Source organism: Eschrichtius robustus, chromosome 6, assembly GCF_028021215.1.
Source record: "Eschrichtius robustus isolate mEscRob2 chromosome 6, mEscRob2.pri, whole genome shotgun sequence".
Taxonomy (NCBI): Eukaryota; Metazoa; Chordata; class Mammalia; order Artiodactyla; family Eschrichtiidae; genus Eschrichtius; species Eschrichtius robustus.
This window is the reverse complement of record NC_090829.1, coordinates 11,494,428-11,513,303: the sequence shown is the minus strand read 5'-3', so window position 1 is coordinate 11,513,303 and position 18,876 is coordinate 11,494,428. Positions and strand designations below refer to the sequence as shown.

Genomic DNA, 18,876 nt, shown 5'->3' with positions numbered 1-18,876 from the left:
AAATAATTTGGATCTTGTACTGGTCTTGAGAATTTGATCTTTCAAACTGAAATAATTTATGAAGCCATTCTATTTAAATGGTAATCCAAAAGATGAAATAAGTAGAAAATACTAGCATAAGACTTTATCTATACTCTATATCATTTATTACTTTTTTATCATTAGAAAAATTAATACAAGTATACTGTAGATAATCTGGAAAAAGCAGAAAAGTATAAAGAAAAAGCCAAAATCTCCCAATAATACTATCAACTTATAAAGTATTATTAATATCCTGGCATAATTTCATCTAGTCTTTTTTTCTACACATGTGTATTTTTATATAGTTGAGCTTATATACTAAATACTGTCTCATGCACTTTTGCTTATCATAAATGTTTTCCTTTATCATTAAGTTCTTCTTAAATACAAATTTTAAAGGCTACACATTTTGTTGAACACAAATTTATTTCACCTCTTCTCAACTGCTGGATATTTTCTTTGTTATTAACAGTACTGGGTTGCACATCTTTATTTGAATCTTAATATATACTTCATATTGATTCCTTGAAGCAGGTATTTTTATGATGATTGATTCACTTTCCCCAACTGCTTTCAAAAAATATTACACCAAGTATATTTCTAATAGTTTTATATATCTTAGTATTTTTGTCAATATAACTTCAATTTTTTGATATTTACTTTGATATCCACTCTGATATTAATAACCCTTGCTTTCCTTTTGTTTACCTCATACATCTTTGCTTGCTTTTACACTGTATCATTTTGTTTCAGATGTGGCTCTAATGATGCATACAACTGTCATTATTATTGATCCAATTGAAATGTCATGCCTTTTTCCAGGATAATTTTTATTATAATAATTGCCGTGGGTTTTCTTTTTTCTACTTCTTGGCTATTTCCCATTTTTCTTATCTTTTGTCCAAAGAGGATCTGTTTTTTTTTTTTGCTTTTATCTTCTGCAGTGGCTTATGCTATTTTTCACAGAAATTCAGTTATTATTTCAACTATATATCCTCATATACTGTTTTGGTCCTGTGGGACCCAATTTAACTAACAGATAAAAACTGAAAATGGAAGGATAGATTTGCTTATAGATACTCCAAAACTTGAAATTGTTGATACTTGAAATTGTTGATACAATTATTTACAGCCCCTTACAATCTTTTCTATATTATTAATGTCATTAATATTATCTTCTTAAAATTCAACAGGAATGAAGATAAACTTCAGCCTAACCCAAGTTAAAGTATATTAAAAGAAAAAAACATTGTAATAATTAATTTGGCTACTGTATAATGTATACTAATATGAAAAAAGTAAACGTATAAACTTATTAAAATAGCATTAAATGAGCAACATTAAAGATTGAACAGGAAACATGACATTTAAAAACCCCTCAAAATTAATTTAGTGTTTGCATGACAACATGAAAATTACCAAATGTAGAACAGTGGTAAACTGTGGAGAGGGAGGGAGGAAATGGGATCAGGTAAGATATGCAGGGACTACAAATAAATCTGTAATTTTTTGTTTCTTAAAAGAAAAACTTAAAGCAACACATACTACTTAATATTATATTTGATAAAGTTGAGTGGTGGTTACATAGTGCTCATTAAATTACTCTTTCGTTTGTATATTTATAGTATTTCATAATAAAGAAATTTAAAAAAAACACATGGTTTATCAGAAAGTGTGTTTTAAAAATTTAAAAAGAAGAGGGGCTTCCCTGGCGGTCCAGTGGATAAGACTCCAAGCTCCCACTGCAGGGGGCGTGGGTTTGATCCCTGGTTGGGGACTAAGATGCCACATGTGGCAGGGCAAAAAAAAAAACAGTAAAAAGAATGAGGTGAAGTCAATTAAAAAAAAAAAAATCTAAGAAGAAGAGACTTCCAGTGCCAGCCAAGGCTGGGTAATCCCACTCCAGCCTAGCTCTCCCACTGATACAGTGGAAACTCTGAACAAACTAGAAAAAGCAACTACCTGAGGCTTCTGAAAAGTAAACAACAGTAGGTGGACCGGGACGAGATCAAAGAAGTGACCCATGCAGGCGGTGAGTTTTTAAGGTTTTCCCCTCTTTTATCTCTTTGCTTTGATTCAGAGCAGTCCTAGTTGCAGAACTAAAGGAAAGCAAAAACTTGGAGAGAAACCGTGTCTTTTTGGCCAGAAGATCAGGAAAAGGGACCCTGCATGCCTGAGAGCATGGGGGGAAAGCTCCAAAATTTTCTTTTTCTCTATTTCTCTCTCACAGCTGTGTTGTGAGGGCAGCACAGCGGCACTGTGGTAAGTCCTAAGCAGCTAAAATCCCAAGAGAAACTTCATTTTTCAGGCAAGAGGAACTGGGAAAAGGGGCCCCTGTGGTCTGGAGAATATGGGGGCATCCCCCTTATCTTTCACCTTTCTTTTTTTTCCTGCCACTTTGCCTCAAAGGCAGCACCTGTTGTGTGGTACGATAAGGTAGCAGCAAGGGCCAGGAAAAGGGACTCTGGGAAATGGGTGGGCTATGTCTTAAGAGAGAAAAGGAATCCCTAGTTCTGGATATTAACCAGCATGTTTATATCCAGAACTGGGGCTGGGGCTCACCCCTGGGCTGGGCATGTGTGGACAGACCCAAAGGAGCATAGCAAAGGCTTTGGAAATCAACTGACCCTGGAACCATGCTCACAGTGAGTGAGTCAGACCTGCAGTCTGAATCTAACCAAGCTAACTGCTTGCTAAAACAAACAAACAAAATCAGCATTCTACAGAGGATTTTGGTATGACCTAGAATCTCACAACACAGTATTCAAAATTCCAGGATACAATCCAAAACTACTCAAAACACAAAGAACCAGAATAATGCAACCAATTTCAAAAGAAAATATAATGAATAGATGCCAATTGTACTGATGACCCAGATGTTAGAATCAGTAAACACATACTTTAAATCAGCTATTATAACTATGTTCCATACGGTAAACAAAAATACTCTTGAAATAAATGGGAAGATAAACATTCTCCGCAGAGAAATAGAACATATAAAGTAGACAAAAGGATTAAAAAGAATTAAACAGTTATTCAGGGACCTATGGGACAATATCAACATGCCTAATATTTGTGTTACTCCAGAAAGGAGAAAGAGATCGGTGTAGAAAAAAATATTTGAAGAAATAACGGCCAAAAACTTTCCAAATTTGGTGAAAGGTATCAATGTACAGATTCAAGAAGATTAGAGAACCCCAAACAGGATAAACTAAAAGAAAACCGTGTCCAGACACATCATAATCAAACTGCTGAGAAACAAAGATAAAAAAAAATTCTGGAAGGAGCCACAGAAAGACAACTACATCAGCGGACAGAGATTCAAATGACTACAGATTTCTCATCTGAAATCATGAGAGTCAGGAGATAGAGGACAGCATCTTTAAAGTGTTGAAAAGTCTAAAAAGAAACAGATGTGCTTAAAATTATGTGATTCTTTCAGAACTCCTCCTAGATTCAGTAAAGTCACAAAATAATTTAAATTAGCCTGGAATCTGCCAAGCCATTGTATTTAAAATCTGGAGCGCCACATACCTGGATCTGGCAGCACCTACACAGTTTGGATGGTTGTCAGGGATAACACCCTTTCCCATGGGGGTGGGCAGAAATGGCAATTTACATTGCTCCACCAATTTCCTGATACTCTCCTCTGCACAGGCATAAGCAGCACCTACAAGAAATCGAAATGTATTGGACAAGTCAGTTAAGCTCCAGACACTGTGACCCTTAAAATAGTTCATGTGAAATTGCTTTTAGAACTTCTCAAACATTCTCCTGCTCAGGGCTTAAACTCAAAACAAATTGTGACTATGGTTTTTGTTTTTTGGCCACGCCACACAGCATGTGGGATCTTAGTTCCCCGACCAGGGATCAAACCTGTGCCCCTGCAGTGGAAGTGCAGAGTCTTAACCACTGGACCACCAGGGAAGTCCTGTGACTACGGTTTTTATCTTTGGTATTTTACAATGTTTAAGAGAGCAATAGTTCTAATTTCCCCCCCCCAAGTAATATTATCAATTATTCTGAACGACGTCTACCCCCAAACAAAAGTTGCACTTCACATCTCTTGCTGCTCTTAATTGTCAGTTCTATGCTACTTTCCTATTGGATTACTACTCACAATTCCCTGGACACACATCTACTGGTAGGCGCAGGTGGGAAAGGAAGGACTTTGCCCTGACAGGGAAGAGCAACCTCACACGTTGCTCCCCACCACCAGCTAACCAGGACTGCACAGTCATCTAGTCTGCGTATGGAAATTCTAACAAGGTGCCTACGTTTCTAAAGCTCTGTAGATCGCTTCATAGGCTCTATAATCCTGTGACCACAACAGGACTAACTCGAATGGGTCACATCATTTGTTTTTACAGTTGTGTGCCTGCAGAATAACCATATGCTTTATGCCCTCAGTGGCACTGAAAACAACTTACTGTTTGAATATAGAAATGATTTCATTTCTAATGTCATCAAGGCCATCATTTTAGCTGTTTAACTTTATGCTCTTTCTCAGGGTTAGTAGAATATTACTCCATATCCAGAACTTATAATTCTCTACTGAGTCTCAGTAAATAGTATAGTATGTTCAGATTCAATTTAATGCTCCCCCCTATAAAACTACCTTAGAATCTTTTGTCATCCATGTAGGATGAAAAATAATCCCTTTTTTTTAATCCAGAAAGTTTCCTTGTATTCTCCTTCTTGCCTCAATATTTGTCCATTCAGTTCCCTCTTCCTGGACTGCGTGGGTTCTCTGTGTCCACTCAGTGACCGGTCACCCATTTTTTCAAGGGGTGGCTACAGCGTCATCTCTTCTGAACTGTCTTTCCACACCACCTACGCAAGAACATTGTTGCTGCTTCCCCTGGGAATCCACCTCAGCTCTCTACACACACCCCACTTATTTGTGACCAGGTCTGTCTACTTATAAGTAGGAACCATTATTTCTCTATATACCTCACAAATGTTTTCTATAATCCCTGCCTTATCATAAGGACTCATTAAATGGTGGTTAAAGGAAGTACAAAAACTAGCATCCACTGAGCTCTATTATTTTGTTGTTTAATTGTAACAATACTGTTGAGGTAGTTAATCTCTATTTTACAAGCGAGGTAACTGAGACTCAAAGCAGTTTTTGCCAAGGTCACAGAGCTAATATATCACATAGCTGTACATAACTCAGCTCTGACTTCAATTTTTTTCTGTTGTCCACCATTTTTACTAAAACTGTTTTTAGTTTCTATGTAGTTATTTCCTAAGTAGTTGATAAATGACTAGCATGGTCATAGATGATTCACAGCCCCCTCAGGTCTAGAACATATAATGGATACTATAATAAATTGCTGACATGCGTATAAATTGGTACAATACCTTGGGAGAAAGCAATCGGACAATATGCTCCAAAGCCCTTAAAATATGAATACATTTTAACTTAGTTAATTTTCTTTCTGGCTTATATCCTAAATATGGAAAAAGCTTTAAGTACAAACGAGTCTGTTGCAGCTATTCTAAACACAAACAAAAACTGGCAAAGATTTAAATATTTGCCAGTAAAGTATTAGTATATACATGAATGGACATTAAAAATTATATTTGGGAAAAAATTGAAGACCATGAGAAAATGTTATTCTAACGTTAAATGAATTAAGTATAATACGAAAATGTCTAATAGAGTGGCCATTTGACCCAGCAATCCCACTCCTAGGTACATACTGAAGAGAACTGAAAACATACATCCACACAAACATTTGTACATGAATGTTCATAGCAACATTTTTCACAGCAGTTCAAAAGTGGAAACATCCCAAATGTCCATCAACTATTAATGGATTAAATTAAATGTGGTATATCCATACAATGGAATAATAACAATAATAACTATGAATTACATTTATTATTATATTATATATAATTATAATAAATATATTATCACTATTATTCAGCAATAAAAAGAAATGATGTACTGATACACGCTACAACATGGATGAACCTTGAAAACATGACGCTAAATCAAAAAGGTCAGTCACAAAGGACCATACATTATATGATTCTATTTAAAAGAAGTGTCCAAAGAGACAAATCTATAGAGACAGAAAATAGATTCACGGTTGCTTGGGGCAGAGGGCTAAGGAGGTTTGGGGTGACAGCTAAGGGGTGTGGGGTTTGGGGGAGGGTAATGACAATATTCTAAAATTGATTGTGGTGATGGATGCACAACTTTGTAAATATACTAAAAGATATTAGATTGTATACTTAAAAAAAACTGTCTACACAGTATGATCACAATGTATAAAATATACATGCAAAAAGGAATACAAAAGTACTACATGTTAAAATGTAGTACTTCTTTGGATGAAGGGATTTCTTCTTTCTAATCTTCTGGATTTTCCAAATTTTTAATAATATTCATGTGTAATCTTCATAATGGAAAAAAACACATTTTATTCATAAGAAATGTAATAGGGACTTCCCTGGTGATGCAGTGGTTAAGAATCCACCTGCCAATGCAGGGAACACGGGTTCGATCCCTGGTCTGGGAAGATCCCACACGCCAAGGAGCAACTAAGCCCGTGTGCCACAACCACTTATGCTTGTGTGCCTAGAGCCCACGAGCCACAACTACTGAGCCCGCGTGCCACAACTACTGAGGCCCGTGCGCCTAGAGCCCGTGATCTGCAACAAGAGAAGCCACCACAATGAGAAGCCCGCACACAACGAAGAGTAGCCCCCGCTCGCCACAACTAGAAAAAGCCCACGTTCAGCAACGAAGACCCAACGCAGCCAAAAATAAATAAACTAAATAAATTTACAAAAAAAAAAAAAAAAGGAATGTAATAGGTGATATTCCAGTCATTCTAGAATAATTCTATGATTTCAAAACTAATAAATAATGCTAAATGAATAAAGAGAATTTTTATTCCAATTTCAAACATTAGAGCCAATGCTAATAAATAATGAAGACAATTTCTAAACAGAATCAGCATTCTTTTGAAAGCCTAGCAAGATTTAGAGTTCCATTCAATGCTACCTTTCCCGATGATAAGAAGGGGCTGTTTGGCATTCCTAATAACAGATGCTGCCATACATACAGCAGAGCTTTCTGCCATACTAACAGGAGGTGGCATGCAGCACTCCATGTACCTGGAAATAAAGAGCTCTGTTAATTAGGAGGCCAACTTTTAAACTTTTTTATTGTGAAAATATCAAATACATAAAAAGGTAGAAAAAATAGTATAATAAACTCCATATGCCCACCCTGTAAATTCAACTACTAATATTTTAGCACATTTGCTTCACACATACACACATAAATATACATATACATTTCTTCCTAAACCATTTGACAGTAGATTACCGCAGCAAGACTTAAAAATTAAAAGATAAAGACTTTTTCTCCCATATAACCATAATATCCTTATCATACTTGGTAAATTAATATTTATTCCCTAAGATCATCTAACAACCAAAGGAGCAATTCACTGACAGGAGATCTGAGTTAATGGCTTCACACTGTCGTAGTAGTTGTTGTTGTAGTAATAATAAAAAACATACTAAAAGTTAATATTTCATACCTACTATGTGCCATTTATCCTTATTTAATTTTCAAAATAATGAGATTAGGTATTACCATTATCTCTGTTTCACTACTGTGAAAAAAAATAAAACTCAAAAAGTAGGTAACTTGCCTGGGGTCCCCAGATGGCATGTGGCAAAGACTGGATTGAAATCGGTTGTTCTGTCTCCAAAGTCCATGCTTTTAACTACTTCACTATATTTCCACTCACTAAGTCAATATTTTAGTACCACAATATGCATTAGTAAAAGAAATATTAAATATTAAAACTGTCATAGTTAAGTATTTCTAGACACCAACTCCTCAGTGTTTTAGTTCATTTATCCTAATTAATAAACATCATACTGTACAAAACTTGGGCATATAATACCAAAAAAGGACATCCAAATCTTTACAAAAATTTTAAGGAAGGCTTACAGAGTTAACTTACCTAAGGCACATCTCCCCCCAACCCCAATAATATTATTTTGATTGTCATGTTCAGGTATTTTGAAGAACAGATGTCCTTTTTGTCTGACTCTCCCAAATGGAAACCTCTACTTGGTATCCTGAGTGAACAGAAATGCCCACTGTCTGTCTGTAGTCACTAGGTCCATGACAGCAGGAATGTGCTAAATGGTACTCAGGGTGATGCATTAACCCAAGTACTCATCCTTACCAGGCATGACTTAGATACCAGTTTATTGTACTTATTGTTCACTCAGTGTTTATTTATGGAATAAGGGAACTTGGCAAATCATAGTAACATCTGGTGTTGAAATATTTTTAAATCACAGAGACAGACTAAAATTTTTTATGCTGAGTTCTTACTAGAACTCTTTGAAAATTACTATTTTTCAATAGTCACTTCATCTCTTGGTTTATACCATGAAGACTCTAAGTAACCATACTACATGAGGATTAGTTTTTTATGGTTACTGAAAGAATAATTTCAAATGAGGAGTTTGGGAAGCTCCAAGTATTTGATTTAGTAATTAAACCCCAAAATAATTCCTAAATAATGCCATTTTAATTAAGAGAATTAAGCCCTTTGGCCAGGATTCAGTTTAATTACTAAATCCTCAAAAGTTAAGACAAATTGAAGATTAACTTATAAAATGTTAGGTAAATTCTTTTTAAAAGGTAAGCATTATGGTAACACAATTAAGAAAGAACTCCAGTTAACTATTACTCACCTTATAGAATCCACATTCACCTGGAGGTTCACAAAATCTGCAGGTATGTCAACATAGCAAGCACCTGGACGACCATAAATACTGCTTCTCACTGCCTAAGTTCATTACAAATGGAAGAAAATATTTTAAAAATCTCAATCCTTATTATCACATTCCACTCAAAGAGAACTTAAAATTGTGAAATGAACACTATTTTGATTTTTCTCCACATCCTTAGTTGACGCAACATCCTTAGAAGTAACCAATTTTAATTACACTGAAATGCCCTCTATTGATTCTATATATTTTAAAAGATATTTTTGTTTAAAAGGGGAGAGATAAGAAAAAAAATACGCACTTAGGGCTTTAAAATTCATTTTCTCTATTACACTTTAGTCCTAGAAATTATCTACTAGGTTCTGCCTACCAGTCTTTACTTTATAACATTACTTTCACCTGCTTCCTAATTCTAATGATTTGGCAAAGGTTTCAGAAACTGTGATGTTGTAACATGTATCAAATGGTTTCTATAACACATGGTTTTTGAAACAGCTCAAATGTAACTTCACATATAAAACTAATTTATAATACACTGTTTAATCAACTAATAGATGGTCTTAATGTAAGTACTAATTTTCAAAAACTTAAGTAAATTTAAGTAATAATACTTAAATTAAGTAATAAGTACTAATTTTCAAAAATTTAAGTAATTTAAGTAATAATACTTAATAATATAAGTATTATTTTCAAAAATAATCTTGCAAAAGCATAAGAGAAAGGGTACCCAGGATTTCATTATATCCTTCTTTTTACTTTTCCATAATTTAAAAAAAATTTAAAAACTAACGTAGAGGGGAAGTTTTTTCAAAATAATTTATTTTATCTGTTTCTTTAAGTTAATGACAGTGAATATTAAAATGTACATAGCTACTTATCAATATCATTGCTAACTGCCTGAATATATTCCAAATTGCTACTCATTCTATGGAGAATAAAAGTAACACAGGTATAAGCAATTGAGAAAAACCAGCTGACTTGGAGAGCTTGTAATTAAATACTGTACCTTTTCGATAATAGAGGGAATAGCTTCTATGCTACTTGGCCGGGCAGAGAACTTGCTATATAATCTACAAGCTTCAACCTATATGTGAAAAGAAAATCACTTAAAATTCAGGTCATGTATCATATTACTCTTCTGAAAGAAGACAAAATGTTAAGCCATTACTTTCTATTATGTTTAGAGGCAAGATGGAGAAAAATGCATTACCTAGATTGTTCCTTAAAAGCCTATTCAAAGTACAACCAAATCTCTGCCTTGGTGTGATTCAGGAAGAAATTCAAAACAAGACACAATTTTCATTTCTTAGACTGGCAAAAATAAAAAAGTTAGATAATACCCAGCATCTACCATAATATAGGAAAACAGGCACTCTCATAAACTCTGGTGAGAATATAAATAGGAAGGGAAGTTGACGCTGTCTCCTAAAAATGTAAGTATATCCTTGGGCCCAGAAATTCTACAGCCAGGAATACACAACTTCATCTGTTGTATCTCATTACAATAATAATCTATTTTTACATTTCTGCCAGTTTTCCTGTTATATATTTCGTTGTTATGCTGTTTGGCATAAATTCAGTAGTGTTAATTTTTCACTGTTTAATGTACTTCGAAGCACTGTATATTCCATAGAAACCGTTTCTCTTAATACTTTTTGATATAAAATCTACTTAACAGTTGGTAGTCTTAGTCCCACAGGTATGAGTAAGAGTTTTCCTCTCAACTTTTCTCTTCCTCGAAGTCTGAGAGTCCCAAACCATTTTTATTCCTGCATTTTCTTGACTCTTTGAAGAACTTATTTTCAGAGTTTAAATTTCTGTCAAAAAGGTGTATTTCTTGGAAGATTGCTCCTAAACAGAGCCTAAGCTTTCATAATAACCATATTGAGAGTTGCTTGTAGTTGCGGAAAATTACCTTTAAAATATCTCAGGTACTTTTATTTTAATTATTTATTTTGCAGACAGGAGTTTTAATTTCTTCTCCATAAATCTTAATGGAGTATACTTAGTTACTAAATGATAGAGGGAAGATCTTAAGAGTTGGGTACCTGAGGAAACTCCTGGAAGGCCCCCATTGTTTCCTGACTTCTTTCAGAGGAACCACCAATCACAATCAAGGGCCTGAAATATTAATTTTTTTAAAAGAGAATTACAAATGAGATCAACACGTAAAGTACTCAGCAAGTGCCCAATGAATAATAAACACTCAATGAATGTTAAAAAAGAGAGAAAGAGAGAGAATTACATTTTCCCTTAAAAACTGCCAATTTAGAAAGATTTAGGAAACAACTTCGTGTGAGAGAACACTTCCTCAATTTTGCAAAAATCTGTAATTTGTAGTAAATATTTTTCCTCCATGCCCCTCTCTCCCCTGCCTCTTTTGGATACTGATTCTAAACCTCTGGGTGTGATGATGTAAAATGAATTGTTATGCCCTTCCTATTATTCTTGAAATTAAGAGAAGGAAAAAACTTTTGTCACACTTTCCTAAATGAGTCTATTTGGAAATGGCAGAATGAAAAAAATTCCTCAGCAATAAAATTCTTATGCTTTGGGGAGAAAAAAAAAAAGATACAGCAAAGTTAAACTTACTCAAAAATTATCAGACACTAAAGTAGATAAGAAAGAGAAAGTGTAGGAAGGACGAAAGAAGTCAAACCCTAAAAAGTAGGAAACACATGGCAAGAAAGAAAACAATGTCCTTCCCACAGGAAATTTAAACATTTTACGAATTGATCAAAACATAGCCCCCTTTAACATGATCTTATCGGTAAAGAACCAGAGATGGGATTAAGGGCAAGAGCAACTAATCTGCTTATAAAGCCAACTCAATAAATATAAGATTTCAATTATCCTGCTAGTTATGCAAGACCAAGTGAAAAATTAAATACATTCTTGCATATTGAGCTGGGATCTTTGATAAACAGTTCTTCACTTAAAGAGACTTATACACACATTCATATATATATATATATATATATATATATATATATATATACATACACATATATATATATATATATATATATATATATACACGGAATATACACATATTCATTCCAAAATATTAATAGTCTTTTTTTCTAGGTAAGAGAGCTGTTGATTTTTTTTTCTTATTTTCTTCCTAACTCTCTCAATTTTTCACTAAGCCATTTCCTCAAGCACCTGACCCCTGGTCTTCCCACCACAGATCAGTGGTTGCTCCACTAGGTAAAATCATGCGTTGAGATTTTTAAGAAAATGTTTTAAGTAATTACCAACAGTTCATGTTTGCATTTGCCATACCACCCAAAGCATGGATGAGACCTGGGCCAGAAACAACAAGGCAAACTCCCGGCCTAAAAGCAAAACAGAATTAATTTTATTAAAAGCAGGTCAAATGCAATACTTGATTCATATCACTTTAGGGTGAAATGTCACCTTCTTGGTCTTCAAAGGCAGGATATATAGATCTTTACTACAACTGTAAAACAATTATTAGAATATATTTTTAATTAGAAAAAAAAAAGGTTATATCAGTCTTCCTGCAAGAAATAAGGTACCTCACACTGTATTTCACTAACCTCTTTATACTTTGCTCCTATTATATTTGGGCTAAATCAAGTTGATTGCATACAGAAGCAAATTTTTGACTAATGATTACATTTCTGCATGGAAAAAAAGTGTTTTAAAAAATTTTCTTAACAAATAAATAAATAATGTAAATTGGTCTTTGCCAGAAAGTAATTCTGAAATGTAGTGCTCTGCCCCAATTTTTTAAATTGAACTTGAATGCTTTACCCCAGATGACTTTCTAAGCTGAAAGCACTGAAGAAAAAGGTATCTCATATAATTCAACTTGCCATTTTCAATTTATAAAGTAATTTCTTAAGAACCTCTATTTAAGACAGTCTTTAAATTGGTGCAGCCACTGTGAAAAACAGTATGGAGGTTCCTCAAAAAACTAAAAATAGAACTACCATACTATCCAGCAATTCCACTCTGGGTATTTATCAGAAGAAAACAAAAACACTAATTCCAAAAGATATAGGTACCCCTATGTTCATGCAGCACTATTTACAACAGCCAAGATATGGAAGCAACCTCAGTGCCCATCCATGGATGAATGGATAAAGAAGATGTGATTGATACACACACACAATATTACGCAGCCATAAAAAAGAATGAAATCTTGCCATCTGTGTCGACATGGATGGACTCGGAGGATATTATGCTTAGTGAAATAAGTTAGACAGAGAAAACCAAATACCATATAATTTCACTTACATGTGGCCTCTTAAAAACAAAACAATGAACAGAAAATAGACTCAGAGACAGAGAACAAACTGGTGGTTGCCAGAGGGGAGGTGTGTGGAAGATCGGATAAAATAGGTGAAGGGGATTAAGAGGTACAAACTGCCAGCTATAAAATAAATAAGTCATCAGGATGAAATGTACAGCATAGGAACACAGTCAATAATTTGTAACAACTTTGTATGGTGATAGATGGGAACTGGTCTTATGGTGGTGACCATTTCATAATGTATAAAAATACTGAATCACTATGTTGTACACCTAAAACTAATATAATACTGTATGTTAATTATAACTCAGTTTAAAAAAAGAAGTTGAGATAAAACATAGACTTGAGTTTACCTGCCTGTCAGATATCCAACCGCAGAGGCAGCATAACAAGCCTACGAAGAAAAAACACTGGGACTTAAGCATTTTGGGACTCTTATAGTATTAAATTGTATTAAGTAATAAGTATTATTAAGTATTATACATGTATAAAGTATGTATATAATAATTCACTCTCAAGTAAGGGGGAATTGGAACATTTTTCATTCTAACAAGTAATGTTCTACCTGTAAATTTCAAATAATGGTTTAAGCATCTAATTCTAATTTTTAGTTTTTCAAGGAATTTGTCCGTATCATCTAGTTTATTCATAGTATCATCTTATAATTGCTTAAACGTCTGCAGGATCAATAGGAATGTCCTCTTTTTTATTCCTAACATTGCTAATTTGTGTTTTTTCTCTTTTATTCTTCATCAGTCTTGCTAGGGATTTACCAAATTTATTAATCTTTTCAAAGAACCAATTTTTGGATTTGATTTTTCTCTATTGTTTGTTTTCTCTTCCATTGATTTCTGCTTGTTCTAAAAAAATTTATTTATTTATTTATTTATTTTTGGCTGTGTTGGGTCTTCGTTGCCATGCGTGGGCTTTCTCTAGTTGCGGTGAGCGGGGGCTACTCTTTGTTGCGGTGTGTGAGCTTCTCATTGTCATGGCTTCTCTTGTTGCGGAGCATGGGCTGTAGGCACGCAGGCTTCAGGAGTTGTGGCACGTGGGCTCAGTAGTTGTGGTACATGGGCTCAGTAGTTGTGGCTTGCGGACTCTAGAGCTCAGGCTCAGTAGTTGTGGCACACGCGCTTAGCTGCTCCGCGGCCTGTGGGATCTTCCCAGGCCAGGGCTCGAACCCGTGTCCCTTGCATTGGCAGGCAGATTCTTAACCACTGTGCCACCAGGGAAGCCCAATTTCTGCTTTTGTACTTACTATTTTACTACTTTCAGTTTGGGTTTACTTTGGTTTTCTTTTTCTAGCTTCTTAATATGTAAGCTTAGAGCATTGATTTTTGATCTTCTTTACTAAGTATAGATTCATTTAAAACTATTTCCTCTAAGAACTGCTTTAGCTGTAGCTTACATGTTTGAGATCTCATCTTATCATCATCATTCAATTCAAAATGTTTTCATTTTCCATTGTGATTTCTTCTTCACCCCACTGGTTATTTAGGGTCCATGGTGACATCCCCTTTTTCACCCCTGACACTGGTAATTTGTATTTTTTCTCTTTTATTCTTAATCAGTCTGCCGTGAAGATTATTGATTTTATTAATCTTTTCAAATACTTACAAAGGATTCAAACGTATTGAATTTCCAAATGTTTGGGGATTTTCTATCTTTCTGTAATTGAATTCCAGTTTATTTCCATATGGTCAGGTCACATATACTGTTTGTTTCCAATCCTTAGAGATTTGTTGAAATTTCCTTTATGGCCTTCATACGGTTAGTTTTTATTTTTAAACTGCACTTCAGCTCATTACAGGAAGACAGGGAAGGTGCTAAATTAAATACAAGATAACCTGGAAAAATGCTAAATGCCCTTTAGGAAGAAATGAGACTGGGTTGGCAAAATGTCCTAACTTCCTTTCTTGTGCTTCCAATAAGACTCCAAGAAGGGTGGCAAGGCAATGAGGTGGAATGAGCACTGGACTGGGGCTTAGGACACCTCTGGAGTCCAATCACGGCTTTACCATTTGTGATACCCGTCACCTTGCAGAGCCACCTACTGTACAACATGAGACAGCCTTCACCCATTCACCCTGCAGGTACTACCGGACCTCCTATCAAGTGCAGGCTCTACCTACGCACTGGGGATACAGATGTGTCAAGAAGAAATAATATCCGTGACCCCCTGGAGCTCAGAGCCTAATAGGGAAGTCAGACGGGACAAATAATACACAGACACAGACACATAATAATAGTTACAGAGTGAAGGTCAGGGGGCCAGGATTCAGACCAGGTAAATGTCCCTTCCAATTCTGACACTCTAGACTGCGCAGAGTACAATACTGTATAGTGTAAGAGCATGGACTCCAGACCCAGAATACCTAGGTTCAAATCCTGGCTCTGCCAATACCAGCTGCCTCCTTGAGCAAGTTTCTTAACCTCTCTGGGTCTCACTTTTCTCATCTGCAACTAGGATTAACAATGGTTCTTGCCTCCTAGGACTGTTGTGATTGATACGTGTTAAGTATTAGAGGAGAGGTAAGCGGCGACTGTCCGCAGTGAAAATTTGCCATTACTATTACTCATCCCCAATCATGCATTCGGCTCTCCGACTCCATACTTACCGCCTGCTCGTTCCTCATCCCGATGTATCTGATGCCCACCTCCTGGGCAGCAAGGGCGATTTCGGTCACCGGGATGCCTACGATGCCAAACATGTAATTCACATCCTGGGGGCCAAGAACAGAGGAATGAGGCCGCTAAAAGGAAAACCTCCAGCAAAGCTCCCTCCTGCCCGCCCCCGCCGCTTTCCCGTTTCCAAGACAACGTCTCGGCCCCGTCGGCTGCCGTAGGAGCCTTTCAATCAGGAAGGTCCAGCACACCTGTGTTTTCAGGGCCTGGGCGACTACTTTAGCACCAGACACCAGCCTCTCGCGTCCGTCGCTGCGCTCTGCCAAGTTACTTTCCGACATCTTCCACCCGAAGTTCGAGGGCCTTTCGCAGTGGACAGCAGGCTGACGCGGAGTCACCCAGCCAAACCAACCCCGGAGGGCCGCTCCTCTGAGTGAGGAGGAGGGCGACCCACCGTTTTAAAAGGCGGGGAGGAGGAGGCGGGGCTGAAACCAGTCCGCTCGGGGTGAGGTGAGATGTAAACACACTCTCTCTCCTGTCACAACCGGACCTTTTCCTGGGCCCTGCATTCGCGGCCGGCCGAGTGTCAGGAGGAGGCGGGACTAGCTGGAGGCGGAAGCCTGTGCCGAGCAGGTGAGAGGTCGAATCGCGGAGGCCTGTCGTCTTAGTCCGCCACCCGGAGCCATTTCGAGACCGCGTAGGGCGGGTGGTGCTTACGCAGAGTCGGGGCGGAAGGGGGGCTAGGGGCTTGGGCAGAAGGGGGCGTGGCGCGCGCTCCAGGCCCCGCCCCCGGACGCGGTGCTCTCGGGGCTGCGCGCTGGTTTCGCAAAGGCTGCTGGGACGCGGGTGACTGGGTGGGGCTTGGCGTGCGGCGGGGGTCGTTTCTGGGTTGCGTTGTCATTCTTCCGCGCCCTTTAGGCTCTAGGCTTTGACTTCCACGTTTTTTGGTTTGTACGCTCATATCTTTGTGGCTTTGCAATCCGTAAAGATTAATACCCATCAATTAAATCCGTAAGCGGATGTGTACTCTTTACGCCGCGTCTTAGGGGAGGACACGTAATCTCCCAAGCGAGAGATAAAGTAACTTACCCAGAGCCATTGGACCAGACCGTGCTTCAGACTAACAGTCTTGGGCTCTATTCACTGTTAAGCCCTTTGGCCACAGGAGATAAGAGGAGCCCCTTGAGCCTAGTTACTTTTGACCGTTATTTTCTCTAACCCTTGCCAATAACCCTCCACTCTTGTCTTTACAAAGTGAGGAAATGGGGGGGGGGGTTGTGATTCTTAAGAGTCAGTCCCTCACCACAACCAGCTCCTGCAGCTGAGAACCCTTTTAAAAAAAAAAAAGTTTACTGATTTAAAAAAAAGTCAGTAAATAGTTGATTTACAATGTTGTGTTAATTTCTGCTGTACAGCAAAGTGATTCATTATACATATATATGCATTCTTTTTCATATTCTTTTCCATTGTGGTTTATCACAGGACGAGAACCTTTTAAAACACATTTTTGAGTGAAAAAAATGTCCTTACAATGTGTGATTTATGAGGCTATGGCCTCAGGGTCATTAGACCATCTATCTGCTCAGTAGCAAACAAAATCGCCAATGGTAAGGAAGAGTGGAACTTTAAATTTTTGAGGATTTGGAGTGTTTTAAAGCAAAAAGACCAGTAATATGTGGAAAGTAAAGAAACAAGAAGAGAGAGGAGTGGGTCATGGGTACTAAAAGGAATGAAAAACATTAGAAGTGAAAGGATTTCTAAAGCCAGTGGGACCTTCCAAAAAGGTTTCCCCTTGAATTTCAAGCCCTAATGCCCACCCTGGCCCCGTTGGATATGGGTACCTAGCCTAAGGTAGTCCATCTAAGAGGGAGATTTCTTTGAAGTCTCAGAGTTCATCTAGAAAATAATGCAGATCTTGCATTGTATTCCAGAATCTATCCATATTTTAATATAAAAGTGATCTTTTTATTGAGGTAAACATACACTTAAATGTACAGATCTTAAATGAGTTTTGACAATTGTATATACCTATGTAACCACCACCCGAAATACAAATGACATTTTAAAATATTTACCTGTCAAATAAAATTGACATTCCAGAAAGATGCACAGTGCTCTTTGTGTGGCTTTGAATAGTCCTTGGTACAGTGTCTCCTGTCTCTGTTTGAGAAGCATAGACCCTATACCTCTCTACCATGTGGGATTGTTTATATCAGTACCTGTATGACAGTTTCTATCCCCAAGCATCAGAATCACTTGGAAAGCTTTTTAAACAAACAGTTGCTTGGGCACTACCCCACATCTTCTGAATCAGCATCTTAGGACAAATTAGGCACCTGTATTTTTTTAAAGCTGCTACCTAAATTTGATTTGCAGCCTGACTTGAGAACCACTATCTCTGTACTCATGCTAGAGGCATGAGTTAATAATTACATGTGTGATTGCCTGTTACCAAAAACTGTTGCTTAATTTGGATTTATGGGTTCAAGGCTGGTTTGACATCAATAGCACAGACTGTGTAGATGGCAGTTAGTCAGTTCATGTGGACTTGTGTTCAAAGAAGAACTGTGTTCTTCTGTCCGAAAAGAATCACTGACAGAATCACTCAGTATAAAGTGAGAAAACTAAACTATGGATTGGAACAAATCCCCTGAATTCAGAATAACCAATTGTGCAAAGGGACAAATTCTCAACTGACTGGACTCTGCCCTTTAGCAGAGGGAGTCGGTGAGACTGTTGAAACTTGCTTCACCTTTACAGCTTTGAGTTCAGGGCCCAGCATTCCATGGTTCACTTGGGTCTGATGATTCAGCAAAAATCATTTACTTTACTTTTCCACATATTACTAGTCTTTTTGCTGAGAGTCTCGCCCCAAGATTTGCAGGCACTTGGAGCAACTGCTTTCAATCCAACGGCAATGACAGGATTCCAGGATTCTTTTGTAACTTACCCAAGGCCTTTTGTGCAGACATTGTAAGCATTAACCACGTTCTTTATTACTTTCATTGGTGGTAGGCATGGAATTTTATTTGTTTGTTTTGCCTTGTTTGTTTACTCATGGAAAGAGGTCAAAGGAGGAGTAAGTCTAGGTTTTTTTTTAACAGGAAAGGCTAAAGTAATGATTACATGCTCTCCAAAGAGCATACTGGTTACTGTATTTGTGGGCT

At 37.0% G+C, this 18,876-nt stretch overlaps 2 protein-coding genes across 2 annotated transcripts in view; one reads left to right on the top strand and one right to left on the bottom strand.

The window, feature by feature from the left end:
* Positions 1–16,449, bottom strand: part of HACL1 (2-hydroxyacyl-CoA lyase 1) — a 40,658-nt gene extending 24,209 nt beyond the window's left edge. The window contains exons 1-9 of the mRNA XM_068545880.1: positions 15,961–16,449; positions 15,703–15,807; positions 13,438–13,478; positions 12,060–12,140; positions 10,851–10,923; positions 9,809–9,886; positions 8,767–8,861; positions 7,046–7,158; positions 3,556–3,691 (exon numbers count right to left, since the gene is read on the bottom strand). Of these exons, the coding sequence (XP_068401981.1) occupies positions 3,556–3,691; positions 7,046–7,158; positions 8,767–8,861; positions 9,809–9,886; positions 10,851–10,923; positions 12,060–12,140; positions 13,438–13,478; positions 15,703–15,807; positions 15,961–16,050 (812 nt within the window). The 5' untranslated portion in view covers positions 16,051–16,449. The remainder of the gene's footprint in view (positions 1–3,555; positions 3,692–7,045; positions 7,159–8,766; positions 8,862–9,808; positions 9,887–10,850; positions 10,924–12,059; positions 12,141–13,437; positions 13,479–15,702; positions 15,808–15,960) is intronic.
* A 2,131-nt stretch (positions 16,450–18,580) lies between these two features.
* BTD (biotinidase) overlaps positions 18,581–18,876 on the top strand; it is a 78,789-nt gene continuing 78,493 nt past the window's right edge. Inside the window, 1 exon segment of the mRNA XM_068545884.1 lies at positions 18,581–18,682. Coding sequence (XP_068401985.1) covers positions 18,627–18,682 — 56 coding nt within the window. The 5' untranslated portion in view covers positions 18,581–18,626.